The sequence below is a fragment of the Meles meles genome, chromosome 18 (genome assembly GCF_922984935.1).
Source record: "Meles meles chromosome 18, mMelMel3.1 paternal haplotype, whole genome shotgun sequence".
Taxonomy (NCBI): domain Eukaryota; kingdom Metazoa; phylum Chordata; class Mammalia; order Carnivora; family Mustelidae; genus Meles; species Meles meles.
Genome location: NC_060083.1, coordinates 19,982,540 through 20,010,221, shown reverse-complemented (window position 1 = coordinate 20,010,221; position 27,682 = coordinate 19,982,540). Strand labels below are relative to the sequence as shown.

The 27,682-nt window shown below is 47.4% G+C and overlaps 2 protein-coding genes across 4 annotated transcripts in view; one reads left to right on the top strand and one right to left on the bottom strand.

Moving 5' to 3' along the window:
- RHBDL3 (rhomboid like 3) overlaps positions 1 to 5,027 on the top strand; it is a 44,488-nt gene extending 39,461 nt beyond the window's left edge. For both annotated transcript variants that reach the window (XM_045983752.1, XM_045983751.1), the window contains 2 exons: positions 1,585 to 1,645; positions 4,533 to 5,027. In XM_045983752.1, coding sequence (XP_045839708.1) covers positions 1,585 to 1,645; positions 4,533 to 4,804 — 333 coding nt within the window. In that variant the 3' untranslated portion in view covers positions 4,805 to 5,027. The remainder of the gene's footprint in view (positions 1 to 1,584; positions 1,646 to 4,532) is intronic.
- A 5,219-nt stretch (positions 5,028 to 10,246) lies between these two features.
- On the bottom strand, positions 10,247 to 22,750 carry C18H17orf75 (chromosome 18 C17orf75 homolog). Of its 2 annotated transcripts, none has more exons than XM_045986546.1 (10): positions 22,577 to 22,750; positions 21,763 to 21,843; positions 20,792 to 20,917; positions 19,092 to 19,235; positions 18,787 to 18,844; positions 16,488 to 16,607; positions 15,245 to 15,309; positions 14,755 to 14,909; positions 12,959 to 13,062; positions 10,247 to 12,426 (listed from the first exon to the last, which is right to left on the bottom strand). In XM_045986546.1, the coding sequence occupies exons 1-10, from the start codon at positions 22,714 to 22,716 to the stop codon at positions 12,211 to 12,213; spliced, it is 1,209 nt and encodes a 402-aa protein (XP_045842502.1). In that variant the 5' UTR covers positions 22,717 to 22,750; the 3' UTR covers positions 10,247 to 12,210. The 2 variants fall into 2 exon arrangements, with proteins under 2 accessions (XP_045842502.1, XP_045842503.1); XM_045986547.1 differs by having other exon boundaries at positions 14,755 to 14,891.
- Positions 22,751 to 27,682: the final 4,932 nt, after the last annotated feature.

The window sequence follows — 27,682 nt, the reverse complement described above, 5'->3', positions numbered from 1 at the left end:
GCGCAGGGCCCCGGGAACGTTGAACACATGTGTTCCCCCAACATCAAAGGAGTGCAAGAAGTGCCCTCAGCTGGAACTGGGCCAGGTGCCAAAGGCAGAGTGGGCGGGTGGGAGGGAGCAGAAGCCCCTGGCTGCACGCGCTTGCCTCCTTCCCTAGGGCCGATATGTTCCAGGGAGATTCCAGACTCATTTCTGTGTGCCCAGTGGATCTGTATAAAGGGAATGGTGCTTTGAATTCGCTGTGGGAGAGCTCCTCAAAGGAACCCTGTGGTGAAGTCTTTTGTAAAGTGAAAAATCCTTTTGTAAGGTGAATAATTGTCCTCTGTTTATCTGCTTTGGAGGTTCAAAGTGTTCTGAGGTTCTCAGGGGAAAGAGGGATTTGTCTGAAGGCCATCTGCCCCCTCCCCCCATCCAGTGCCTGGAAAGAAGTAGAACGTCTCCTCCAAGGGATGTCAAGCCCCTGTTCGAACCTCTCAGTGGTGGGAAACTCGCGATCCCCCAAGATGGAATGTTCCATCTCCTAATTAGAAATGGAAACATCCTGAGCTTAAAAAAAAAATCCCTAAAGTTTTCATCTATGGAGTTTTCCGCTTACAGGTTACACTGAATGTGCCCTGTCCTTACTGTGACTCACTTGATACTGGACAACAGTGAGCTTGACCCCCGGTGTCTTCTCTCCATCCATGGCTCATAGATCGGATTTTGATTTCTTTATCATCCTGACGGTTCTGCTTTGACTTTGCTTGGTTTGCTGCCCTGCATCTCTTCTGCAAATGTGGGACCCAGCAATCACTGCCGCTCTCAGGGGTGGTCTGCCCACGTAGAGGGGACAGGACCCTCTTCTCCTTAGATCTGTCCTTTACTACAGCTCAAGTACTTTTTATTTTTTAATAAACATATAATGTATTTTTATCCCCAGGGGTACAGGTCTGTGAATCGCCAGGTTTACACACTTCACAGCATTCACCATAGCACATACCCTCTCAAGCACTTTTTAAAAACAAGACTTTATTTATTTATTTGACAGAGAGAGACAGTGAGAGAGGGAACACAAGCAGGGGGAGTGGGAGAGGGAGAAGCAGGCTCCCCTCAGAGCAGGAAGCTTGATGTGGGGCTCGATCCCAGGACCCTGGGATCATGACCTGAGCCGAAGGCAGACGCTTAACAACTGAGCCACCCAGGCGCCCCTCAAGCGCTTTTTGTCAGTAATAAATAAGTTCATGATTGTCTGAAATCTCATGCTGGTGTGATCTGCTCACAACAGCCTCATTCAAGACTTAATGGAGACTTTTTTTTTTAAGATTTATTTATTTATTTATTTGAGAGAGCGAAAGAGAGTGTAAGCGTGAGTCGGGGAGGGCAGAGGGAGAGACTCTTTAACCAGACTTCCTGGTGAGCCAGGAGCTCCAAAAAGGGTTGATCTCAAGACCATTGAGATCATGATCTGAGCCCCAAAGCCAAGAGTCAGCCCAAGGATCCGCCTGAGCCACCCAGGCGCCCCAGTGTTCAGTTTTCGGAAGTCAGATCCATCCTTAGAGGTGTGGACCAATCTGGAACTAATGGCCTCTTCTCTTTTTCCCCTAGAACTGGTCAGGCATGAAGTGTCAATTCAAGCTGCTGCGGATGGCTGTGGCCTTGATCTGCAGTAAGTGCGGGCAGGGCGGGCTGGGTAGGACGGAGCCTGCTCCAGGCCTGGAGGACAGCACAGTGGTGCAGTCCCGCCCTTGAGGCCTTAGTGGTCAAGGAAAAAAGGCGAATGTGTCATCGAGTGTGACAACGTCGGGATGGTATGAGAGCAGTCTGGCCCACTCTGCCACCGCTTCACCTTTCTTAAACTGCATATTGACATATACTGTGCCCCCGGAAAATATATAGGATGGGTGTCCAGCCCGGTGACCAGCACCCAGCTCAAGAAAAACAGCTTCATTTTTAAAATTTTTATTTAAATGCAATTATTGAACATACAGTGTAGTATTAGTTTCAGAGGTAGAGGTCAGTGATTCTTCAGTTGCATATGACACCCAGTGCCCTCCTTAATGTCCATCGCCTGGTGACCCCATCCCCTACCCTTCTCCCCTCCAGCAACCCTGCTTGTTCCCTGGAGTTAAGAGTCGCTTATGGTTTGTCTCAAGACAAATAGCTTCTTAATAACCTTTTGGGTCATGGAGTCTGTCCTTTGAGATCTCCTGTTAGAAGCTAGAAACTCTTTCCCCAGGTAGACCACGGGCGCACGTGCACACACACACACACACGTGCGCGCTGTTCAGCAGGTAAACAGACTGTAACTAATTCACAAACCCCCATGTACAAGGTGTGATGGGCCCCTAGTTGGGAGAAGTCAGTTCTGCCTGCAGAGGTCATTTCGAGTGTCAAAGACAGCCAGGTGTTCACCACAGAGACAAGGTACAAGAGGACATTTTGGGCAGAGAGGCAGCAAGAATAGAGACCACAGGTGCGGGGAAAGGTCACGGCCGTGGCTTGCCAAGGCAGCTGGCAAGACTGAAGTGAGGTTTAGTGCTGTGTGTGTTAGTGATCAGAGATAATTGGAGTCAGGTCACGAGGGCTTTAAAGGCAGACAGAAAAGTTGGCCTTCATCCTGGGTGCACTGGGAGGGCGCTGGATGGCTTGAACAGGAGAGTCACTGGCAGATTTGAGTTCATGAGACTATTCGTGGAGTCGCTGGAGGTGGGGAGTGAGACCAGAGGCTTTACAAGAGGCTCATTCTGAGGTGGGAAGAGGTAAGATGCCATGCAGGCAGAAAGGGGGGCGGGACCCATGATCTCTCATTCAGTCTTCAGGACATGGTTGTAGAGACGGTGTTTTCTGCAAGGCTAGATTAACAGGTAGACCCTGGAGCTCACATTCCTTGCCCGCGGCCACCCAGCTGGGGGTGATAGAGGCAGAATTCAGAGCCTCCCATTCTGTTTCTAATGCCCACACTTAAGCCAGGCTGGGCCAGAGCCCCTGGGCTGTCTGTCCCCATCCACCTGTGACCACATGGAGGAGGATGGTGAGCCAGAACAGCCACGGGCAGGGGGATGGGCCTGTGAGGACTGCACTTCCATCCTCATGCACATCCCTTGCTCTGAAGCCCATAGACTCTTTGAGCCAGGGCAGTGGGGGACGGGGTGAGCGTAGCTTCCCTCTGTGCTCAGACTCTGAGTTTGTGAGCAAGGAAGGGAGGAGAAGCTTGAGTCTTGATGTTTTAAAAAAAATCCAATTCAAAACATCATAAAAACTAGAATGCTGTTTTGGAGCAGGGGACCAGTGTCTTTCAGACCTCCTCTGGCCCGCAGGGCCTGCTGTGCAAAGGCAGAAGGATGGCCCAGAGCCTGAGGAAGGGTCCGGGAGGCCTCAGTGCTCTCTGACTGCTCCTCTCCTGCCATCTATCGGCCATCCTTGGACTTGCAGGGCCCAGGTCAGAAGATTAGGCAAGCCCCAGGGAAAAGAATATCCCTGGAGGTTCTGGGTGTCCCCTCGGTGGCCACAGTGGAGAGAGACACGCTGGTTAATTAAATGGTGACTGATCAGGTACAGAATTCCCTGCAGAGGACTTTCACTTGTCAAATTTGCCTTGGTTTCTGCATGTGCAAGATGGGGATAAGAAGGCCTGCCCCTAGTGTTCTTTGGTGGTGTGCCGTGAGATGGCCGTTTCCAAGCCTCTGTCCTCTGGAGAGAGTGCATCCCATGGGACTGGCCGACCCAACAAGTTCAGGCGAGAAGAATGAACTGGAGGATAGGATGGGAGCATTTTAGCATCTGTTAGGAGAGAAATTTCAGGATTTTGTTGGGGTCATGTGTTCCCATTTCTTTTTTGCCCTTTTTGCCTTCCATCCCTTCCTTCCAATCACAAAAGCACTGGTTCTGAGGGGTTTTCTAAGGGTTTTGAGAGAATACATGAAAACATTTTCTAAACTGTAACATGCTAGCACATATTAGAGTTATTAATGTTCCAACAGTGTTCCAACAGGCTGTTCCAACAGCCTGGCACTCTACACATGGGGAAACTGAGCTTCCCATACTCAGGAACACAGGGCCGTCAGGGTCTCTGGGTTTCTGCACAAGCTCTCCCCTCTGCCTGGACTGCTTTTCTTAGGATCTTCTCTTGATAATCATGTCTCTGCTCGCACTTCCCGTCTCTAGGGAGAGCTTGCCTGATTCCCCAAACTAATGAATCTCCCCTCCTCACACCCAGCATTGATTTAAAATTACCTAATTTTTTTCTTACCCCCTTTAGAACTTTTCTTACTGGAATTATCTGATGTGTGTAATTGATGCTGGTTGATTGCCAGACCTGTAAGCCCTGAGAGAACAGGGGTTCGTCTGTCTTTCACTCATCTGTCTGCAGGGTAGAGAACAAACAGTGCTTGGCCTAGTGGGTAGTAATTGAATTCACTGGATGGGGAGTGAATCCACTGAATTCAGTGGATGGGGGAGTGGGTGGCCGGGCGGATGGATGGTGTGCGAGCCCTCTCCCTTTGCCCCTGCCCAGCGGCCCTGCTGTGACTTCCCTGTGCTTCCTTCCCTTGCAGTGAGCATGGAGTTCGGGCGGGCTGTGTGGCTCCGGTTCCACCCATCGGCCTACCCCCCGTGCCCTCACCCGAGCTTTGTGGCACACTTGGGCGGTGTGGCTGTGGGGATCACGCTGGGCGTGGTGGTCTTGAGGAACTACGAGCAGAGGCTACAGGACCAGTCCCTGTGGTGGATTTTTGTGACGATGTACACAGTCTTTGTTCTGTTTGCTGTCTTCTGGAACATCTTCGCCTACTCCCTGCTGGACTTAAAGCTGCCACCACCTCCTTAAGGCACTGGGGGCCCGACGTCTGGGAGGGGAGGGCCGAGCCGCAGCAGGAAGGAGCACGACATACGGACATTCTCGTTCTCGGCGCCCGCTCCGGGAGGCCGGGGAGGACAGGACGAGAGGCTGGGCCACAGTGAGGCTGGTGTTCAGGTTTGGACAGTGGGGCCTTTTGTCTGAAAGGCCCCTGCTGGATGAGTTGGATGCAGCTACTGTTTTTCTAGACTGTTCTAAGGACATCAGGCCAGGGCGAAGGCAGCCCTCCCCTGGGGCTCGGCTTGTTCCCCAAGTTCAGGCGATGCCTCCCTTGTCACGGTTTGATGGCAGCCGTCCTCCCTCTTCCTCGTCCTGAGATGTCAGGAAGACCCGAGCGTTGGGTAGGGAGGCAGGCCCTTGTCCAGCTCAGAGATACAGTCACAGGCCGGGGAGTGTCCACTCTATAGCTGTTGGGTTTGGAGCTCCGGAGCAGAGGAGGGCCGTGTTGGGTTTTGGTGTAAGCGAGCCCAGGGTGCGCTTCTGGTGCTGGGCACTGAGGCACGGCCTCTAGTGCTTGGGGCAGGCAGAGAAGGGAGATGCTGTGACTCCAGGCCTCACTCTTGCCCTTGGTAGTGTCCAGCGAGAGAAATGCAAGCAGGAGGGAATAAACTTCGTCCCAAGTGCTACCCTAGGCAAGGCCCACGACCACCTTTGGATTTCTCCCTCCCTGTCCCCAGAATGCTGACATCTCATCTGGGTGCCTCCGAGGCATCCCAGGCCCTGCCTTGTTTTTAGCGCCTTTTCCTTCCCTACCATTGCCCTGACCCTACGTTGTGCCTCCCCTTTGGTCATGGGGACGTGTGTGTGTGTGTGTGTGTGTGTGTGTGTGGGTGTGTGTGGTTCCGTGGGTAAGGACACCCATGGGATGGGAGGAGAGGCCATAGGAAGAACATGAGGCAAGTCAGAGACTGCAGAGAGGCCCTTGGGGGGCATGGCCGTGTGTGGAAGGGTCTGTGTGAGGGGGAAAAAGGCGCAGAGAGGTGGGAGGGTGTGACCCCGGAGGATCTGGCTTTCAGCAAAGCTATCCCCTTCTCTCCCATTCCTCATCCTTTCCAGGCATCTCCCTGAGAGCCACTGACCAGTGGGAGACTTGTCTGTGGCACAGGGGATGCTCAGGACGCCTCAGCTGGCCTTTGCCAAGTTCCCATCTGGTTTCCCTCTGGAATGACCTTCCTGCCTAAGATAGTTCTGTTTTCCTCAGGAGGGAAGGAGCTTTGGGGGTGTAAGAGAAGCCAGGGCAGGAATATTGAAGCCCTGCATCCATCGAGTAGGGGGGACAGGAGGCTGCTGTCAAAGAAATTCCAATTTAGAGGAAAACGGCTTCTAGACAATTGTTGGGTATTTGGAGGAGGGTCAGAGGGGAGGGCAGCCCCTACATACAGAGGCTCAGAGCCTGGCAGGAACTTGGCTATTATCAGCTTTATCCCCCCGCCCCTGCAAGGCACAAGTGGGAAAATGAGGCTGAGGGAATGGCTTCTGAGCCGGAGCTGATACAGCCCCTGAGGAGGGGTGGGGGGAGGATGGCCTTTGACAAAATATGCGATTCCCTGTATACTGCTCTTGGAATTCCCAAGCAGTGATGACCCAGAAAGACAAAGAACTCCAGTCCGGGAGGCAGAGGGAGTGGGTCCCTGCAGGGGTGAGAGCAGGAGCCTAGTCTGGAGTCAGCTGGGCCAGACAGCTAGGGGGTCTTGGGCCACCGTGGCTTCCTGTCCTCAGTGATCACACATGAACGGGCAGGGTCTCCATGCAGCCACAGGCCATGCCAAGCCCTTCCCCATCTTTGCCCGGTGCTAGACAGATTGTCTAGGTCCCCCCACATGTCTCTCCTGAGGTCATGCTGCCCTTGGGCTGGCACAGCACTGAGGATGGCCAGGCCAATCGAGGGCTGAGCTGCGTCACCCCGAGGTATCTTGTCTGTATCCCGCGAGCCTGCCTCTGCCCCTAGGGAGGGAAGGGGGTAGCTGGAAGAGTCAGCCTCCTCGGAGAGGAGAACAAGTTGGGATAGGGGTCTCAGAGCACTTGGGTCAGGATGGAGAGGGGGGCCCTGGCCATGGGCTGCAGCCCCCTAACCCTGAGTGGTGCTGTCCCTCCCTGGAGGAGCAGAGGCACCCTGTGCCCTATGGGGAGGCAGGGCGTCGCTCTGCCCCCCCCCCCCCCTCCTGCACCTGGTGTTCTGGGTTGTGGGGGAAGGGAGTGGAGAGTCTCTCCCACCTTCATCTGGTGCAGCCTGGAGAGGGGTCTGCCTCTCGCAGGAGTGAGAAGACTGTGAACCAGAAGACTCTAGAAAGGCCCCAGAGAAGCACCCAGTTCCCTCAGGGCTGCAGATGGAAGCTTGCTACCAAGAAGGACTACCTAAGGCGGACATCCTACTTGCCATCCTGTTTGAGACGCACCAAGCGACCCCCTGTCAGTAGGTCCCAAAGGAACCCAGAAGTTCTTTAGTCCGCTTCACACCACACCTGCCCAACCATCAGCTCCAAGCAGGGCCACCCACTGGGGCTCCATGGTCACTCCTCACAACCCAGGTCTGCAAACCAGGGCCAGAGATCATAGCCTGGTAAGAACGGTTTCTGTTTTGGTGTCTGGCTTTCACCGCAGCCGGTCCATGCACCCTCACCCCGGCGCCCTGCCAGCACCCTCGTCCCCTTCACCCCTCCTTCCCCGGGCCCGTACAGCCACCGGCCTGGGATGCCTCTTGGGGCTGTGGAGGGTGGCTGGCCTTCATCCATAGGATACAGAGACTGAAAGCTGGGGATTCCCCAAACAGCAGCCGTAGACTTGCTCGCTCGTTAAACGGAAGAGGAATCACAGAAACTAGGAAAGGAAAAACAGATCTTCAAAGGAGAAATTTGGCTTTAATGACGCCATTAATCATTCATTTTTTTAATTAGGGAAAGCTCCCTAATGAGGTGTTTTTGCCTGCTAATAGGACTCTCCATTTCCATGAGGACCCTTCTTACCCAGAGGATTAGGGGAGTCATTGCTCACCAAGCCCAGATCTTCCCCCAGGGTCCAATTTCATTTGCAAATAATGCAGATTCCTGGGTGCAGCGGAAGCCCTTTCCTGGAGTCCTCATGCTGCTCCCAGGGCTGGCCAGAAAGCACCACACTCCTCTGCCTTAAAAAAACAGTGCCCAACATTGAATATCTGCCCCACCCCCCACCCCCCACCCCCAGGACTTGAGTCAGTGGGAAACAAAAGGAAACACAAGCTGCAATGTTTGTTTCTAAATATTTTTATATTGTGTACATTCTGTATATTTTTGTTGTAACATATTATTTGAACACAGATTCCATTAAAGATTTTTTTTTAAAGCCATCGGTGACTCAGGAAGTGGCCTGAAGGGCTAACACTGGAGCCTGTTTCGTCTCGGTCTGGGTCGGGGAGGTGGGAGGCGGTGGGCAGCAGTGGCGCTGGGCCTCCGGTGGATGTACGGCCCAGATCTGGGAGTCGGTGCGGGTGCTGGTGTTCCTAGCTCGGTGGTTCTTAACCATTCTTGAATTACTGAACTCTTTGAGTGGTTGATGGAAGCTGTGTTTTCCCTTGCCCTAAAAATGCGCAGATAGACAATTTTGTGTACAATGTGGAGGGGGGAGGTGGTGTGTGAGTAAGGAAACTGGTCCATGGCTTCAGGTCAGGAACTTCTCTGCCTGCTGTCCTGCTGGGTGCCCCGTCTTCCTCTTCTCCTCTAACCTATATTCTAACAGGAGATTAATATACTATTATCATTGGAGTGATCTTTGAAATATCTAGGAACTTCCTTCTTTACCCCAGTAGTCTATTAATTAGGTCTTTCGAGGGGCAGTCAACGCCTGAGGATTGAGGAAGGGATAGGAAGGTTCTCAGGGTAAAAGGACAGTTCACAAACAGAAGAGAAAAAGAGGGGCGTAAATGCTTGGTGAGTTTAATAATCAAATGGGCCTCGAATGGACACAGCCTGAAAAAGTGGTTTTTTTCCCCCAGCTTTTCTAAACCAACGGCTGCGTACATGGGTTTGCTATTCATAACCGTTAAATTTCATTGGGGGATTAAACGACCCTGCTAAATTGAGCACGGGAGCTATTTCCCATAATGTTGTCACATCGGTTTCCTGTAGGTCATTGCAAAACATTTCTAAAAGCTGCAGAAGGCATCCCAGAGCCAACTTAAGAGTATAGCTCAGGCTCAAGGTCAAGGAATTCGTTCCTGTTTCACATCCCCGGAGGGAAAATCGGGGCCCTATCTGAGGCCCGCTGTGCCCCCCAGTCGGTTCCAGGCTCCAGTAGCCGGGGCGCTTACAGGCCAGCTCCCTGGACAGCCAGCAGCTGTTTAGCTAGGTTTGCCTTTGGCTTCCTATTACTTCCCCCTTAGCTTTTCTGCTTCTTCCTTCCTACCAGAGCCTCTTTCTCCAATAACTTCGTAAGACGTGAATAGGTAACCCTGAAAACGGTTTACGGATTACTTAGTATGTGCTGGGCATTGCATAAGGCATTTTCCATGGAAGATCCTCATTTAGTACATGGCTCCTTGGTGTGAAATGGTATCATTATGCCCATATTTACACGAGGGGCAGGCTTAGAGAAGTGTAGTGACTCATGGGTACCTCGTGGCATAGATAGATTCGCACTGTGGTTCCCAAGTTCATGCTCTCAACCCTTGGCTGTTTGTGTGGGACTTTCAGGGCACTAAACCTGTGGAAGGGCCAGAGCGTTTGTTTCAGGACCCAGTCTCACTGCATTAGTAATGGACCTTGGAACATTGATTTGGTGCTCACTTAACAGGATCTCTGCTTTATCAGCCCTTCTAGAATAGTTTACAAGCAAATCCATAGCTATGAATTCATGGCCGCTCCCTAACACCACTGACTTCCGAAATCTAGCATTTATGCCAGCTCAGAATGATCTGAAGTCTGGGTCACATTTAGGAAGTTTAGCAGTTGTGGGACTGGAACTGCCCTCTTACACCTCCAAGTAGAAAGACTTCATCGATGCCAGGGTGTCTGCGGGCGGGGATGGATCGCCATCACTAAGAAGACGCATAGTTAGGAAAACGTGGTCCTCGTCTTGTTTCCCGTCTTGTTTCCCGGATGCCTGCAGGCTTTCCTAGCATCTGGTTTAAGTGTGCCTCTGGTGAAGGACAGGCGTTCTGTCATGGTTAATAATGAATGAGAGTGAAGGGAAGTGATTTGGGTTATTGAGTTCTAGGTGTGTAACTTCCCTGGGCAATGAATAAAAAACATCATAATGGAAATTGCCCTCACACCCTGCCTGACGCCTCCTGCCAGGTGCCAAAAGGTGTATTCCAGGACGGGATGTGATTGTCTTCAACAAATTCCTTAGCATGCCAAGTATCTCCCCCACCAAACTTGCCGCACCTTCATAAAAATGTCAACTTGAGAATGGAGTTAGTTAAAAAAAAATGACTCTTGATGAGAAGCTAGAGTGGTTTATTATTATTATGATTATTGTTACAAATATAATTACAATTACACTGAGGCCATTTTTGATAACATGACGAACATATATTTCCTGTGTGTAGAGCACACAAATAATACATAAATGTATTCCACACCTGAACAAGTCCTTTTTAAAACTTTAAAAGTTAATACATTAGCTTATTAAAATTTGGATACAGTCCATGTTTCTGGTCATGAGCTCTTTGGGTTTCTTCTCATGGCCAACAGGATACTTGATTCCACGTCACCATTTTCCTCGCCTACAATAGTGATGGTTTGTCACAGACTTGTAAAATAAGACTATATGGTACACAGTGTACTGAGCCTGCATAACAAAATATATATTTAAAAGTACATGTAAGGAATAGCTAATGAAACTTTGACTATATCCATAAATGGCTTGAAGCAGGTAATACATTTACTTTTAAAATGCCATTTACATCATGGACTGTTGAATGAAATGTGAATTTGAAAATGAAAACTGTTTTTTTGACTCCAAATATTGATGTCCTAATGTTGTCTATTAAAAAATTGATTTCTAAATGAGCAACCAAGTACATTAGAAAAAGTTAGATTCAAGTGTAGTGCCTTGGAATTGCTTATTTCCCATAGTCATTCTGAATTTAATGCTATAAAAAATGCTATTTGGATTTTGTTTTCTACACTGCCTACAATCCAAGTTATTAAAATTTAAAACCAGATGAGAGCCTTTATGAAGATCCTGAATTGTATTTCTCATTAAAGGAAAAGAAATGGCTTGGTGAGTCATGTCCCCAGACTTCTGTCGAAGAGAAAGCATAAGGCCATTGTCAGTCATTTTCAAAGTTAAAACTCAGCACTTATGTATGAGTTTAGGAGAGGATTTTCATGGGCTTATGTTCCTCTGAGCATCCTGAGGGCAGTGAGAATAAGACTTCTGATCTTCTAAACAAAAATCATTATCAAATGGGTTTATTAAAGAGCTTTGCAGAACAAGCTACCATCACGAGCGTAGCTACAACTGGCTTCCTTGGGAATTATAAATGGCTCTAGCTGAGGACCCGTTCAGTTGATTCAGAGTAAAACAGTATGAGGCTTGTAACAAATATACAAAAAAACCTAAAATCAATGAGTAGCTCTGATATGAAGAATGTTTGCATTCTTTATGTTACAGTTTGCTTGTAGAATTTAAGTACTTGGTTTCTTTTTTAACACTATTGGGAAACTCCAGCATTTTCAACAGAAAAAGAGAAAAGAAAATACAGGCTCCTGGCAAGTACCTGTGAACAAATGAATGAAGAAAGGGGCTGGGGGCCACTTCGGCAGTAGCTTTCTGTCAGAGATGATGTTTTGTCTTGAAGCTTATGCATCTATTTTTAAAGCTCATTTAATGCCTTACACACTCATGATTTGTGTATTGTCTTACAAGCTGGCTCTGTCATCCATGCCATAAGCAGACAAAAAAGAAAATCTATCCAAGCACCCATAGGATGCACAGATCTATCTCTGAAATGGTGTCACAGCACTAATCTGTCCTGAGACTAGGAGGACTTTTTTTTTTTTTTTTTTTTTTTAAGAAGCTATAGTACATGGAGAAAGGAGTATGACAATTTTTCTGGGAGGAAAAATTGCTAAATACTGCAGCCAACTCCTCAGAGAAGCCACAAAATTACCTTTCAAGACTTCTGAGCCTCAACCCCCTGAAGCCGGGAATTTATGGGGCCAGCAGTGCGCTAAAACGCCACGACTCTAACACACATCTAAGACTTGGTGAAAATGGTCCTCAGATTTTTATGTCTAAGTAAGTTAAATTTTAAAATTACAAAATGAAGACATCTAGAATGTGTTTGAAATAGTCTAAAGTAGCAATCCTATGGACTTATAATTATAACGACCACAGTTTCAAACACCAAGGCTTGAATGGGCAACTTCACAATACAGTTATCTCAAAACATGTGATCAAAAACTTTGAGCGAGAGCTTCTTTCATAAATTCTTCAAGGACAGCCACCACGTTTTTGGCTTCGGGCATTTCTTCATGTTCCACTTTAACAATCTTCAAAAGGATATCTCCACTACCACAGTTCTTTAGGAACATGTAACATTTAAACAAAGCATAATGATTCATTTCTGCCTGTCGGATAAATCTCTTCAAATTATTTGTGTCTTGTATGGCCTAGGAAAAAATTACCCAGTTAAATATGTGTTTAGTGAGATAATAATGAAGCCTGAAAAATTTCTCCTATCCAGCTGAGAGCTTGACATATGTTGCTGAGATGTTTGCTTTTTATTTTAAATATTTCCATCATTCTTAGGGCTAATATGCTTTGCCCTTGGGAGAACACAATTTCTTAAATACTTTTAAAATCACCTAAATAAAGTAACAATGCTCCTCCCCATCAGAATTTTGAACCCTTAGGCATTGAACCATTTTTTTGGTGCTTTCCAACAAGATACATCACAAATTAGAAGATAATCCCAAGATACAAGCAAGCATTCAACCCAATTAATTGGAAATGCAATGATATATATGCAGAAGCTTCTGGAAAATATAAATAAAGTAAATGCCTTGTGGGGATTCTAGTTTTGAGAATGTCCTATTTAATAGACATCACAGCTGTAAAGCAGATTTGTTACTCTGTCATTGGTACTAACTAAAATTGAGACAAAAATGGTATGTAGCATTTGGCACGTAGCCAATTAATTACCTTCAGTTTAAAGTTCTCCAGCACTTGTCGGAAAAGAAAAGGGTTACCTCCTTCAGTGCCGTTCAAAAAAGCGTGCATCCAGTCCTCACAAAACCGGTTGCTTCCTATGAAGTATTTTAGAAAAATTAAATAAATAAAACTGAAATCCTACCAATGCAAAGCTTCCCTCTATACAAAGCATAAGACATTTATTTTCTATTCGTTATTTATTTATCTTTAATGGAGATGTAACTGACATCGAACTTATTAGTTTCAGGTGTACACCACATGTATCCATTGTGATTTTCTTTCTTTCTTGGTAAGAGCATTTACACTGTATTTTTTTTTTAATATTTTATTTATTTGACAGAGAGAAATCACAACTAGGCAGAGAGAGAGGAGGAAGCAGGCTCCCTGCGGAGCAGAGAGCCCGATGTGGGGCTCGATCCCAGGACCCTGGGACCATGACCTGAGCAGAAGGCAGAGGCTTAACCCACTGAGCCACCCAGGCGCCCCATACTGTATTTTTTAGAAGATTATTTATTTGAGAGCGAGACGGAGAGAAAGAGCGAGCACATACAAGTGGGAGGAGGGGCGGAGTGAGACTAAGAGAATCTCAGGCAGACTCCCCACTGAGTGAGGAGCTGGACACAGCTTGATCTCATGACCCTGAGATCATGACCTGAGCCAAAATCAAGAGTCAGACGCTCAACCGACTGAGCCACCCAGGCGCCCCACTTAAGAGTGAATTATTTAGGGGCACCTAGGTGACTCAGTGGGTTAAAGCCTCCGCCTTCGGCTCAGGTCGTGATCCCAGGGTCCTGGAATAGAGCCCCACATCGGGCTCTCTTAGTGGGGAGCCTGCTTCTCCCCCTCTCTCTGCCTGCCTCTCTGCCTACTTGTGATCTCTGTCTGTCAAATGAACGAATAAAATCTTTAAAAAAAAAAAAGTGAATTAATTAAGAGTTCTGTAACGGTCTAAAAAAATAGTCTATTTACCACCTGGCTAAGAAATACCAAATGGTTGAAGCCCTGAGTTGTGTCTTCCCCATCACATTCCCCTCCTTTCCCATCAGAAAGGATTATCATTCCCACATATTTCTTTCAACTTTTGTCACTTTTTTTTTTAACTTTTGTCACTTTTTAAAAAAATCTCTAAGACCTTTATATTATTACTTTACATATGTTAAACTTCATGTGTTTTTCTTTAATGGCTCTTTGACTAAATAGTATGCTTCTGAGCTAGTCCGTGCATTTTCGCTGCTATATGGGACTCCACTGTACGACTACAGCAGTTTTTCAGTTTTCTTTTTTATTTTAAAGATTTTATTTATTTATTTGACAGACAGAGATCACAAGTAGGCAGAGAGGCAGGCAGGGGCAGGACGGGGCCAGGGGGCGGTGAAGCAGGCTCCTTGCTGAGCAGAGAGCCCAATGTAAGACTCCATCCCAGGACCCTGAGATCATGACCTGAGCTGAAGGCAGATGCTTAATCCATTGAGCCACCCAGGCGTCCCAGTTTTTCAGTTTTCTTGATGATAGACATTTGCTTCCATTCTTTGCTATTTAAAACAATGCCTTTCTGAATATTTCTTACTTGTCTCCTTGCATACACATACAAGAGCTTCTCTATATACATAGGAGTGGAACTGCTAGGCATGGTGGGATTTCTGTGGTTCTAGAATTGATACTGTTTTTGGTGAGTGTGAGATAAACAGGTACAAGTGTACAAGGCAAGGGGGATAAGTTTGTATGATGTGTTCTCAGGGCAAAAATAGAGACTCCCACCAGGAAGGCTGCCTCGGGCTATGGCTCACCTGCATTGTAGAACTGAGGCTGGGAGCCGCTGCAATCGATGACCACAGGTTTATGTGGCTCCTCGGTCATGGCCATGCACAAAGACGTCATGGTGCCTTCGTGAATAAGGCCCTGAAGACTGGCCACACTCAGAAACCTGCCGCATACACAAGTTCTTTTCCATACACAGTATTGCAGGGTAGGAAGGAGAAAACAAATTCATTCTGCACTGGGTGGGAGGTTTGAAAATGTAATATCAGGCTTGCTGTGGAAAAGGTTCCCTCCTTACAAAACCTTTTTTTTTTTTTTTTTAAGATTTTATTTATTTGACAGAGATCACAGTCAGGGAGAGAGGGAGTCAGGGAGAGAGGAGGAAACAGGCTCCCTGCCCAGCAGAGAGCCCGATGCAGGGCTCGATCTCAGGACCTGGGATCATGACCTGAGCCAATGGCAGAGGCCTTAACCCACCAATGGGCCACCCAGGTGCCCCACTACAAAACTCTTCTTTACCTGTTAATGTCTCTCTTTGTTTTTTCATCTGATTCTTTAACTTCAACAGGAGTATAACTCAGAGCCTATGAGAGAAAAATATCGATTGATACAGGGATTCTAGTTTTCGTTATGGAGCAGCTACTCGACAGTAAAAGTCAGCTTCCCCAATCACCACCACACTGGACCATTCTTGACGGGCACTACCCAGTGCTCTCCAGAGCTTTGTTCAGCGGCTGCCCAATGAGAGCCTAAAACCTGGCTTTATCACCCTGGTCTCATGGGACAATCCAGTTGCAGCTGAATTTACCCACCACGTATTTAACCCGCTGAGCCACCCAGGCACCCCTACCCACCACGTATTTAAATAAAAGCCTGTCCATGTGCTCTAACCTTCCCCCATTGTCTGGATATTTTTGTGAATTTTTCATTTTTTATCTGGACATTTTTTTTTTTTAGAATGAAGGTTTTATTTTTTTATTTTATTTATTTGAGAGACAGAGATCACAACTAGGCAGAGAAGCAGGCAGAGAGAGAGGAGGAAGCAGGCTCCCTGCGGAGCAGAGAGCCCGATGCGGGCTCGATCCCAGAACCCTGGGATCATGACCTGAGCCGAAGGCAGAGGCCCCAGCCCACTGAGCCACCCAGGCGCCCCTGGACATTTTTTTTTTTTTTTAAAGTAATCTCTACCCACAATGTGCAGCTTGCACTTATGACCCCAAGATCAAGAGTTCCATGGTTTACTGACTGAGCCAGCCAGACGCCCCCCTCTGGACTTTTTATATAGTTAAAATTCACTTTGGGTTTTTGTTTTCCTTCTCAAATTGTTTTGGAAATTATGCCTCTCCCAGATCACTTCAAAAGTATTATTTTAAAATGTTTTATCCTAGGGGCACCTGGCTGGCTCAGTCAGTTAAGGGTCAGACTCTTGATCTCAATTCAGGTCGTGCTCTCAGGGTTATGAGTTCAAGCGCTGCTCAAGCTGGGCATGGAGCCTACTTTAAAAAAATAATAATAATGTTTTACCCTATTGGGAAGATTTAGTATTTGCAATTCTACCTGAGTAATGGAACTTTCTAGATCTCAGTAAACAGAATGTGGTCTATTCCGATTACAAGCATAGTTTGAATGAATATTCAGCAGCGAGGGGGAGTGTGTGTTCTCAGGTGTTCAGAGTGTTGAGAGAAAGTGAGTATGTCTTTAATCCAAACTCTGCCAAAGTGACTCTCTATTAAAGAAATGCTTTTGTTTGGGCAATACTTACAGCATGTAGCAGAAAGGTAAGCTTCTCCTGAAAGAGAAGAACCACCCTTTGGATTGGGCATACAACATCCTCAAACCAGCTGCTCAGGTAGGATTTTATGTGGTTCTCCAGGCCTCTTTCCTAGATCAAGAAAGAATGTCATCGGCTTTAACATAAGCATTCATTTTAGTAGACTTAACATTTTCTTCTTGATATTCTTGACGATGAAAGAACTGAGGATAGGGTGCCTGGGTGGCTCAGTCAGCTGAGTGTCTGCCTTTGGCTCAGGTCATGATCCCAGGGTCCTGGGATTGAGTCCTACATCGGGCTCCCTGCTCAGTGGGGATTCTGCTTTGCCCTCCCCCTCTGCTTCTGTTCCTGTTCATTATTTCTCTCTCTCTCCCAAATAAATAAATAAAATCTTTAAAAGAAAAAAAAAAGTGAGGATAGACACTTCCTTTTTTTAAGCTAACACCACCAACTCAAAAAAGGAATTGTGATACAACTTGCCTGAACAGAGTGGGGATTAATTCTCTACTGAAATTCTTAAAAACACACTTAAACACACATACATAAAATAAAGAGACAGAAATAGTAGAGTTCCATGCTATTTCTTTGCTGGGAAAAGCTGGGCATTTACATGTCCATCTCCCCCTACCATACTGTGTGTACTCACTGGAGTTTTTTTTTAAGATTTTATTTATTTATTTGACAGACAGAGATCACAAGAGAGGCAGGCAGAGAGAGAGAGAAATGAGGAAGCAGGCTCCCCACTGAGCAGAGAGCCGGATTTGGGACTCCATCCCAGGACCCTGGGATCATGACCTGAGCCAAAGGCAGAGGTTTAACCCACTGAGCCACCCAGGCACCCTGGAGATATTTTTTTGAAAGATTTTCTTTTTAAGTGATCTCTACACTCAAAGGGGGATCAAACTCTCAACCCTGAGATCAAGAATTGCATGCTTTACCAACTGAGCCAGCCAGGTGCCCAAGGGGATATTCTCTTAATAATCTCTATCACCCCAGCCCTTGGCAGTGCCTGAAACATCCATGCATGAGCTTATAGAGGACCTGCTAAATGGCTGAAGGAGTGAGACAGCTCACTCACATTCAAATAGGATCAGAGAATGACATACCCTAATTCATCAAAGCACTCCAGCCCACTCCAGCTGTCAGACATGCTGCCACGATTGCTGCCATGAACACACCTGGCTTTCTAGGCTATGCAGCTCGCTGGGGACAAGTAGAAGAGCTCTACTCTGGGAGAGCAGCTCCCCCTAGACTCATTTCCCTGGCTCACTCCTATGCTAGACTTTTTTCTCCCAGGGGATGTTGTAAGCACATGACAAGTAAAAGGAATTGATACCACATGTAATGGGTAGTAAAGTTAGAAGAGTTACGACTTTGACAACTACTACATGCTGAATGTGTAGTTTTTTAAAGGCATGGATAATTTTATCAATATGGATGTGACTAGTTTGCGAAAGATCGACTAATAAAAAAATGGAATTTTTCTACAAATCTTTGATGTTGGTTCAAGGACAGTCATACCGTTGTATAGCATGTCTTTGGTGCCAAAGGCTTTGTGGACATTAATTCTGACCAGAAACTAAGTCTTATGTGCCTAGAAATCAGGGAAAGAGCATCCTCTTTCTTACTTGGCATGTTACCACATACCCTGAATTGAATGGAATCAATTTTTCCTGGATACAAAACATCAGAAGCAGTCTTGTGAAACTTAGAGCACTTACAGGACTATGTACCCTGCTTCCCTTAACTAGCCCCTTCCTATTAGCCCACAAAGCAGTACATTTTTAGAATTGGGGTGTCTTTGTGTCCACCTGTGATTTTTTTTTTTTAAGATTTTATTTATTTATTTGACAGACAGAGATCACAAGTAGGCAGAGAGGCAGACAGAGAGAGGTGGAAGCAGGCTCCCCGCTGAGCAGAGAGCCTGATACAGGGCTCGATCCCAGGACCCTGGGACCATGACCTGAGCCAAAGGCAGAGGCTTTAACCCATTGAGCCACCCAGGCGCCCTACACCTGTGTGATTTAATAAGTAGAGCAGTTAGGGCCGCCTGGGTGGCTCAGTGGGTTAAAGCCTCTGCCTTCAGCTCAGGTATGATCGCAGAGTCCTGGGATCGAGCCCTGCGTTGGGCCCTCTGCTCAGCAGGGAGCCTGCTTCCTCCTCTCTCTCTGCCTGCCTCTCTGCCTACTTGTGATCTCTGCCTGTCAAAAAAAAAAAATAATAATAATAATAATAAGTAGAGCTGTGTTTATCCTCCCAGTCTTACCAATTAAATCTTCGATCACCTTACCTCACGGTTCATGTCATTTTTCAGCCCTTGAATATACTTGTCCAGTTCAAGCCTGAAAGTATGTTCTTAAGGAAGCAATAAAGGGTGCATCAGGACAGTGTTTTATCTCTCAATAGGATACATAAAATCTTTCAAATGATGCAAACTGTAAATTAAAACACACCCGGACAAACTGGTTGTATGAAGGTATGAAATGAAGTAAATAGAGAAGGGGCAGAAAAGCTCTTTGGAGAGCTAGTAATACTCCTCCTCCTGGCTTCCCATGTTTTCCTTCCTGATATCCTTGAAGACCAAAGAAAGGATATAGCTCAAGTCCTTTTTCAGACCCTCCTAGAAAACAGACCACATACTCTGAAGCGTTATGTTCACAGTCCACTGTTGCTGCTTCAGGAAGCAATTTTTCTTGCTGGAAAAGACAGTAATAACAACCGACCTGGGATTCTGGAATCCTAGAAAAGACAAGACAGTGAAATGTATTATTGTGCTAACTCGTGCACCTAGGGTTTTTGTTTTTTTTTAAACACCAGGGGTGCCTGGGTGGCTCAGTGGGTTAAGCCTCTGCCTTCAGCTCAGGTCATGATCCCAGAGTCCTGGGATCAAGCCCCGCATTGGGCTCTCTGCTCAGTGGGGAGCCTCCTTCCCCCCCTCCTTCTGCCTGCCTCTCTGCCTAGTTGTGATCTCTGTCAAATAAATAAATCTTTAGGGAAAAAAAAGAAAACACCATTTATAGATTTTATTTATTTATTTGACAGACAGAGATCACAAGTAGGCAGAGAGGCAGGCAGAGAGAGAGGGGGAAGCAGACTCCTGGCTGAGCAGAGAGCCCGATGCGGGGCTTGATTCCAGGACTCTGGGATCATGACCTGAGCTGAAGGCAGAGGTTTTAGCCCACTGAGCTACCCATGCACCTCTCGTGCACCTAGTTTTATGGACTGCTCCAAACACTTGTCATCTTCATTTGGCAATACTGTTAGATTGCAAACTAGGTCAGAACCTCCTAGACTTCTCCTTGGTTTGCTTGAAACAGCAGAGGAAAATTAACATGTACCATTATGGGCTTTAGCGAAAGCAGCACCTGGAATTTCAAACGTGCCATTTCTTTGAGTTCTCCTCTCTTATGTGAAAAACTCGTGCAAATCTTATTGTCATTCATAGTATATCCACGTTTACATAAATATAAGCATGTTCTCTTTCTCTTCTGAAGCTTCACAGATCACTCAAGCTCCAAGCAGATGTGACACATTAATCCTGGGCTTTATCTTTTGGCTGTGGCTTCATACTCCTGAGGGGACTTGATGGCAAAACCATACTTTTAAAGTGAACTACAATCAAGGGGTATGATGGAAAGATGGCTGAAGTCAATGGAGGACACCTATGACTAAGCCTGAACTCCATCAATGTGCCCAGCTTTGTGACCTTAATGTCTTCTTTTTTTTTTTTTTAAATTTATTTATTTGACAGAGAGAGATCACGAGTAAGCAGAGAGGCAGGCAGAGAGAGAGGAGGAAGCAGGCTTCCTGCTGAGCAGAGAACCTGATGTGGGGCTCCATCCCAGGACCCTGAGACCATGACCTGAGCTGAAGGCAGAGGCTTAACCCACTGAGCCACCCAGGTGCCCCTGTCTTCTTTTTTTTTAACCTTCATGTCTTCTAGTTTATTTGCTCATCTAAAAATGGAAGTAAGAGTATCTGCTCTATGGCCCCTTTGTAAAGAGAATGGCATCAAAGTTTGTGAAAGCACTTTACCAACTGTAGAGTATGCACTTTTAGTTTTGGTAATGAACTCACTGTCCCAAATACAAGACTAAATAAGTACGCTTAGGTGGCAGTCTGCCGTTCACTGAATTCCATTCCACAAATGTGCGTGTGAGACCCAGCACTCAGGCTGCCAGAGAACAAAGGCCAGCTTTGCAAGCCTAGTAGGACCTGATCTTTTGCAATTTCTCCTTCCTTCTCATATTCAGCTCAGATATAAAAATTCCAGACACAGCACATTTTACACTTACCTCAGCTCCACAGACGCAACATGACCCAGCCCTTCAAAGACTGCTCCCTTAGAAAGACGCTTAGCAATGAAACTGCGCAGCTCTGGTTCCACTTCCGATGGCAGATTAGTGTCCACCAAGGAAAGGCTTGACAAATGAGAGACACACATTCCTTATCAGTGGACTATACATTCACACCTCGTAAGTCAGAATATTACTAAGAGCCAGAATCTCTTTAAGGGTTTGACAAAGCCTTTTATAGGACTCCTGTTGGGGAGGCTTCTAGGTGTATATGTCCCCAGGTATGATCTACCCCCTCGAACAGTTTAAAATAGTCCTATCTTCCCAGCTCATTCTCTCTAGTATTATGACTCCACCGAGACCCCTAGTCCTCTGACCTTACCTCCTTTTCATGGCACCACCACACTATTAAGACACCTAAAAAATTCCTTAAATCATCCATCATCCAGTCAGTGGACATATTGTTGTATTATACCCTACTTAGCATTAAGTGCTAAGGTTCATTCATTCATTTACTAAATATGTACTAAACGTCTCCCCTAGTATCTCTCAGGGTGCCAGGTAGGGAGACATCAATGAACCAGAGAGACAAAAATCTCTGCTGTCCTGGAGTTTACATTCCAGTGTGTAGCAATGGAACTCTGAAAGGAAATTGAAGGCAGGGGAAAGGAGCATTTTATATTTCTTTATACTCATATGACGTTGAATATTTAATGCAGTTCCAATCAAGGAACTAAGATCGATTGCCTCTGGCTAATCACCAGGAGCACTAAGGGTATTTGGATCTGCCTAGCCTTGAATGAATGAAGGAAGGAAAGAGGAAATCCAGATGCGGTTCCTAGGGGACAGGTGGGCTCGGTGGTTTGAGTCCGGGAAAGCTGAAGGCAAATAAGGTACCCAGTAATATCTACAAGACAGAGATGCACAGAAGAGAAAAGCACACACGAGGGTTAGGGGCGAGCTGTTTTTACCTGAAATCATCACCAGAGGGCGTTTCTGCATTTGCGCCGCTTGGACTTCCATCATCACTGTCCCCTCGCTGTTGTGCCAATCTGCACATCACAAAAGCAATGCAACTATGAGTTACGGGCTCTAACTCATGCGCGGTATGGCCCCCTCCCCGCCGGCAAGCAGGGTGAGAGGGTACAGTCCACTGAAAAGACTGCAAGTTAGAAGGGTGTCGATCCTCCTCTGCCTACCCTAATGACAGGGAGAACCCATGCAACGGTGTGGACAAGAGCCCCTTCTCTCTCCAGGCCGTCTAAGGGGTGGAAGAAAGGCTAAATTAAACATCCACAAGAGTCGAGGGAATTTCCTCTAAAAACCAGACTTTCCAAGGCCAAGAGTGCCCCAGGAATGTCTGCCCCGACCGAGGAAAAGGGGGCAGCGAGCACCGAGGACAATCAGAGGGTGGGGTGGAGGTGTGGATGCGTGGGGCTAATGGGAGAAAGTGGGGCGGTACTGACAAGAAGGACGGGGTGGAAACTGACATTAATGAGTGGGCGAGGCTCTGCGCCAAACAAGGGCAGGGGCGACAGGAAGGGGCTGAGAAGTCGAGAGGGACAGTTGGCGCGCAGAGGCTTAGGAGGGGTACCAAAGTCCAGGCCGTGGCCCTTAAGAACGGCGTGAGGCCAGGGGGCATATAGGGCCAGAGACTATATAGCCGGGAGAGGGGAAGATCTTTGCGAGCGGCCGGGGTTGGGATGCTGCGCCGGGACGCGGGGTTGGGATGCGGGGCCCGGCGGTAGGGCCGGGGCGGGACCACAGGGACGCTGGGTGCTGCACCTGCTTCCACGGTAGCTGTAGAGACAATAGTGGCTGCTGGGTGGCGGCTCGAGTCTCCGCTCCTCCGCGGAGCCTCCCTCCTCGCTGCTCTCTAGCTCCTTTTCATCCCCATCCATAGATTCCTGCAAGGAGGGGAGCATCGCGGCGCCGGCGGCCTCCGAGCAGCCTTGTGTTCCCGCCAAACCGCTCCCCCGCTGCCGTACAGTCCTCCCAGGCTGGGCTCGTGCGGCTCCAAGCCTTTGTGCACCTGCGTTCCGCCGGTTTCCCGAAGTCGCAGGCCGGGAAGCTGCCTGCCCGGGGCGGGGGCGCTTTATTCACCGCAGGGGCTAGTAGGCGCGCCGAATTACCTCCTGCAACTCTTCGACCGTTTCTCTTGACTCTCTTCTCCTCTGGCTATAGTCTAAGGCGTCCAGGAGACGTCATAAACATGGTACAATTAGCTAGCCACCCGGGAAGGGATGAATGGGCCCTCCAACTTCCCTTTAAGTGTGTGGACACGTACTCACGTGCACCAGATTGATAAAAGATATAAAAATTTATTTATTTTTAGGGGCGCCTGGGTGGCTTAGACGGTTGAGTGTCTGCCTTCGGCTCAGGTCACGATCCCAGGATGCTGGGATTTTGAGCCCCCCATCTGCTTCCCTGCCTTGCGGAGAGCCTGCTTCTCCCTCTCTCTCTGCTTGCCCCTCCTCCTGCTTGTGCTTTCCTTCTGTCAGAGAGAGCACACACAAGCAGAGAGAGGGACAGATTGAGAAGGAGACAAGCCGGCACTCCCTGCCCAGTGAGGAGCCTGACCCCTGGGTTGACCCTAGGGCCCCAAGATCATGACTTGAGCCAAAATCAGGAGTCAGAGGCCAAAGTGACTGAGTCACCTGGGTGCCCCAAATGATATGACTTTAAAATGTCCACTTCCAGGTAAAAACATGGGAGAACTTTGAAGAGTCTTGAAAAAGGCCTCTCTAAATATTTAAAACACTTAGAAACCACATGGGGAAAAAAAATCTGACTAGGTAAAAACTAAACTTCTGTGTTACCCAAAGTCAAAACACAAATGACCACCCAGGAAAAATATTTGCAACATATATAATAGATGAAGGCCCGTCATTCGTCAATAAAAAAGAAAGACAATAGGCAGTTCATAGAAGAAATAAAAATGAATATGTAAGCAAATAAACTGTTCAATTTCACATGAAATTGGTGACATATTGTACTACTTTTCACATGGCAGATTAGTAGGGATTTGAAATACCTTGTGCTGGGGTATGTAAAGAAGCATTCTCCTAAACACTTGATAGGAATAAAATTAATACACACGGTTAATTTAATTTTATTTTTTTCAGATTTTATGTTTTAAAGTAATCTCTACATCCAACATGAGGATTGAACTCATAACCCAGAGATTAAGAGTTGCATGCTCGGGGCACCTGTGTGGCTCAGTGCGTTAAGGCCTCTCTGCCTTTGGTTCTGATCTCAGGGTCCTGGGATGGAGCCCTGCGTCCAGCTCTCTGCCCAGCAGGGAGCCTGCTTGTGATCTCTGCCTACTTGTGATCTCTGTCAAAAAAGAAAAAAAAAAAAAAAAAAGAATTGCATGCTCTACCAACTGACCCAGCCAGATGCACCAATATACATGATTTAGAAAGGAATTTGAAAATGTCTATCAATATTTTATTTTTTCATCAATATTTAAAAAAAATTTTTTAGGATTTTATTTGACAGACAGAGATCACAAGTAGGCAGAGAGGCAGGCAGAGAGAGAGAGGGGGAAGCAGGCTCCCCGCCGAGCAGAGAGCCCGATGAGGAGCTTGATCCCAGGACTCCAGGACCATGACCCGAGCCGAAGGCAGAGGCTTCAACCCACTGAGCCACCCAGGCGCCCCTCTATCAATATTTTAAATTCACATACCCTTTGGCTATCGGTGCAACACCAGGATATCGTCAAATGGATACATTTGCGAAAGTGTGAAAATACAAGTCCAAAAATATTCCTTGCAACGTGGTTTAAAATGATGAAAAACTAGATAATCTGAATGTTGGTCAACAGAGTACTGATTATGTAAATTTTGGTACATGCACTGGTAGGCAGAATAATCACACACACACACACACACACCCCGCCAGCATGTCCACATCCATCCCTGGAACCTGAGAATATGTTACCTTGCATAGCAAAACGACTCTGCAGGTGTGATTATATTAAGGAACTTGAAATGGGACGATTATCTTGGATTATCCAAGTAGGCCCAGTGTAACTGTAAGAGTCTCTGTAAGAAGGAGGGAAATCAGAGAGGAGGAGGCAGTTGTGACATACAGAGGCTGAAGTGATTTGGAACCACAAGCCAGGAATTTGTGTCTCCTTTAGAGGCTAGAAAAGGCAGTAAGTGATTCTTCCCTAGAGGCTGCATAAGGAATGCAGGCCTGACATTTCAGACTTCTGACCTCCAGGGCTGTAATATAATAAACGTACGTTGATTTCAGCCACTAAATTTGTGATTTTGTTATGGCAGCAATAGGAAACTAATACACATATGTACCAGAAGACTATGAACCTATGAAAAAGAATGAGTCAGAATTAGAATATGTGCACATATAGAAACAATCCAGTATTTAAGTTTTTATTCCCGCAACACAATTGAAGGAGACAAGGCATGCATATGGGGAATGGCAGTGTAGGGGCCTCATTAGCTAGAGGAACTGTAAACCCAGGATATAGGGGCGGGCCAGGCCAGCTAGATGGAGACATCCAATCAGTGGGGCATGCATATATTTACTGAGGTGAGTTGCAATCTCATTGGCCACCTGTGTGTGGGCCTGGCTCAACCACCTCTATAAAGGCTGGTCTGTGAGGCTGGGGGCGGTTAGAGTAGTCGTTGGGGTAGTGGAAGGAGTGATAGTGTCAGGAGTGATAATGTCGGGGTCCTCGAGAGTGACAGCGGCCTCTTCATCATCGGGAGCGTCGGGAGCTGCATTGCTGGGAGCGGCCTCACCGCCCTGAGCATCGGCGCTGTCACGAGTCCGGGGAGCGGCCTCATCCGGAGCAGCCCCAACCCGGGGAGCGGCCCCATTGGCAGCGGCACCGCCGCGAGCAGCCTCGCCACCCCAAGCAGCGGCGCTGTCATGAGTCCGGGGAGCGGCCTCATCAGGAGTGGCCTCGTCCGAACGGCCTTGTCCTGGGGAGCGGCCTGTGGTACAGTGAGGGTGAGGCAGGGAGCCTCCAGGAGGGACCCCAGGGCAAGAAGTTGATGGCCCCCAGCAAGGCTCGGGCACCTACCGGTCAGTTTGATTTCTGATGCATGGCGCGAAATAAAGCTTTGCTTGATTTTCGCTTTGTGTCAGTCTCGTTCCTTTGATCACGGACCCTAACAGGCAGAATGTAATTACTGACAAGAAACTAATGCAGACAGGAGATGATCTTACGGAATCTCATTACTAACTTCTTTTTCTTTCTTCCATGTCTTTTGTTTGTTTTTTAAAGATTTTATTTATTTACTTGCCAGAGAGGGAGAGAGCATGTGGAGGAGTGCACAAGCAGAGGAGTGGCAGAGGGAGAGGGAAAAGCAGGTTCACTGCTGAGCATACAGGCGCACTCCTACTCCATCCAGAGCCCTAGAAGCATGACCTGAGGGGAGGGCAGATGCGTAACCTACTGAGCCACTCAGGCGCCCTGATCAATCTATAATCTTAACTGTTACTTTATATTGTTTTCTCTGGCTTCAGTCTTAGAAACAACTCTAAGAAAAAGGCACTGGGTGCCTGGGTGGCTCAGGTGGTTAAGCAACTGCCTTCAGCTCAGGTCATAATCCCAGGGTCCTGGGATCAAGTCCCGTGTCAGGCTACTTATGCAGCAGGAAGCCTGCTTCTCCCTCTCCCTCTGCCTGCTACTCTGCCTGCCTGAGCTCGCTCTCTGTCAAATAAGTAAATAAAATTTGAAAAAAGAAAAAAGAAAAAGGCTCTGATTGATGTGCAGAAGCCTTCATAGGTTGGCCTCTACCTCCCCCCTGTGACTTCATTTCCTATCACTCTCTCCCTTGCTCACTCTGTTCAGGTCACATTTCCTGCTGTTTCTCAAACAATTCAAACCCCCCCCCCCCCCGCCCCCCAGTGTAGCAGTCTTTTTAATTTGCTTCTGTCTGGAATGCCCCCAGATATGTACATGTCTTTTTCTTTCGTATCAGTTTTCTGCACAATGTTCCCTAATACTGTTTTAGTTCTTTTCCAGGGCACTTAATCACTCCTGACATTATGCATTTGTTTATTGTCTGTTTCCTCTACTAGAGCGTCCGCTTGCTCACCGCTCAAAGTGTACTTCGGGGGTACTGAGGGTTAGGGCTTACTTTTTCTTTGTGGGTGATTGCGTGGGGTGGGGGTGGGGGGACACACAATGACACAGTTCAACCCATAACAACATTGTGCTGTGAACACGGTTTTACTTCTTCCCTTCCAGCCTAGATTCCTTTTTTCCCTCCTCCCTAGGATTATCTCTTGCCACCAACCAGCCCCATCACAAGGAGCTCCGGCCCCAATACAAATAGTGTATTTCAAGCGCTCAGGCTCAAAGACTTGCGCTTTTCGCTCCTTCAAAGAGATTCTCTCTCTTCCACTTCCCTTGCTCCCACGGCCCCTTCAGAAAACCTTTCTCGACACCCCAATGACCGCTAAGACCCTTGTTAGTGCTCCCCTCCGGAGGTCTGCAGCACCTTGTCATCCACCTGTGAATTACAAGGCAGAGACTGCCACTTCTTTAACAAAGTATGTGATAAGCAAATGCCCAACACTTACTACAGGAAGGATTAATTCGAGCAATGAGACAAAATTAAAAGTTGGGCGCTCTTTCAGTATTTTTTATTTGTAGTCTGTCCTTAATTACAATCATCATCTTTCCAGCCCCCGCCCCCACCTCCTTCAATTACGAGTGTCTCGGCGGACCTCCGTAGCCAGCTCCCTTACAAAAGAAACCCGAGGGATCAGCAAACACAAGCAACGAGGGCCTGCACAGCTTACACGGACAAGATGGCGGCTGCACCTCAGCCGCCACGAGTCTCCACCCACTCAGGGGGGGGGAGGCCTGCGTCATGTGACCCTACCCTGCCTGGTACCGCCTCCGGCCGC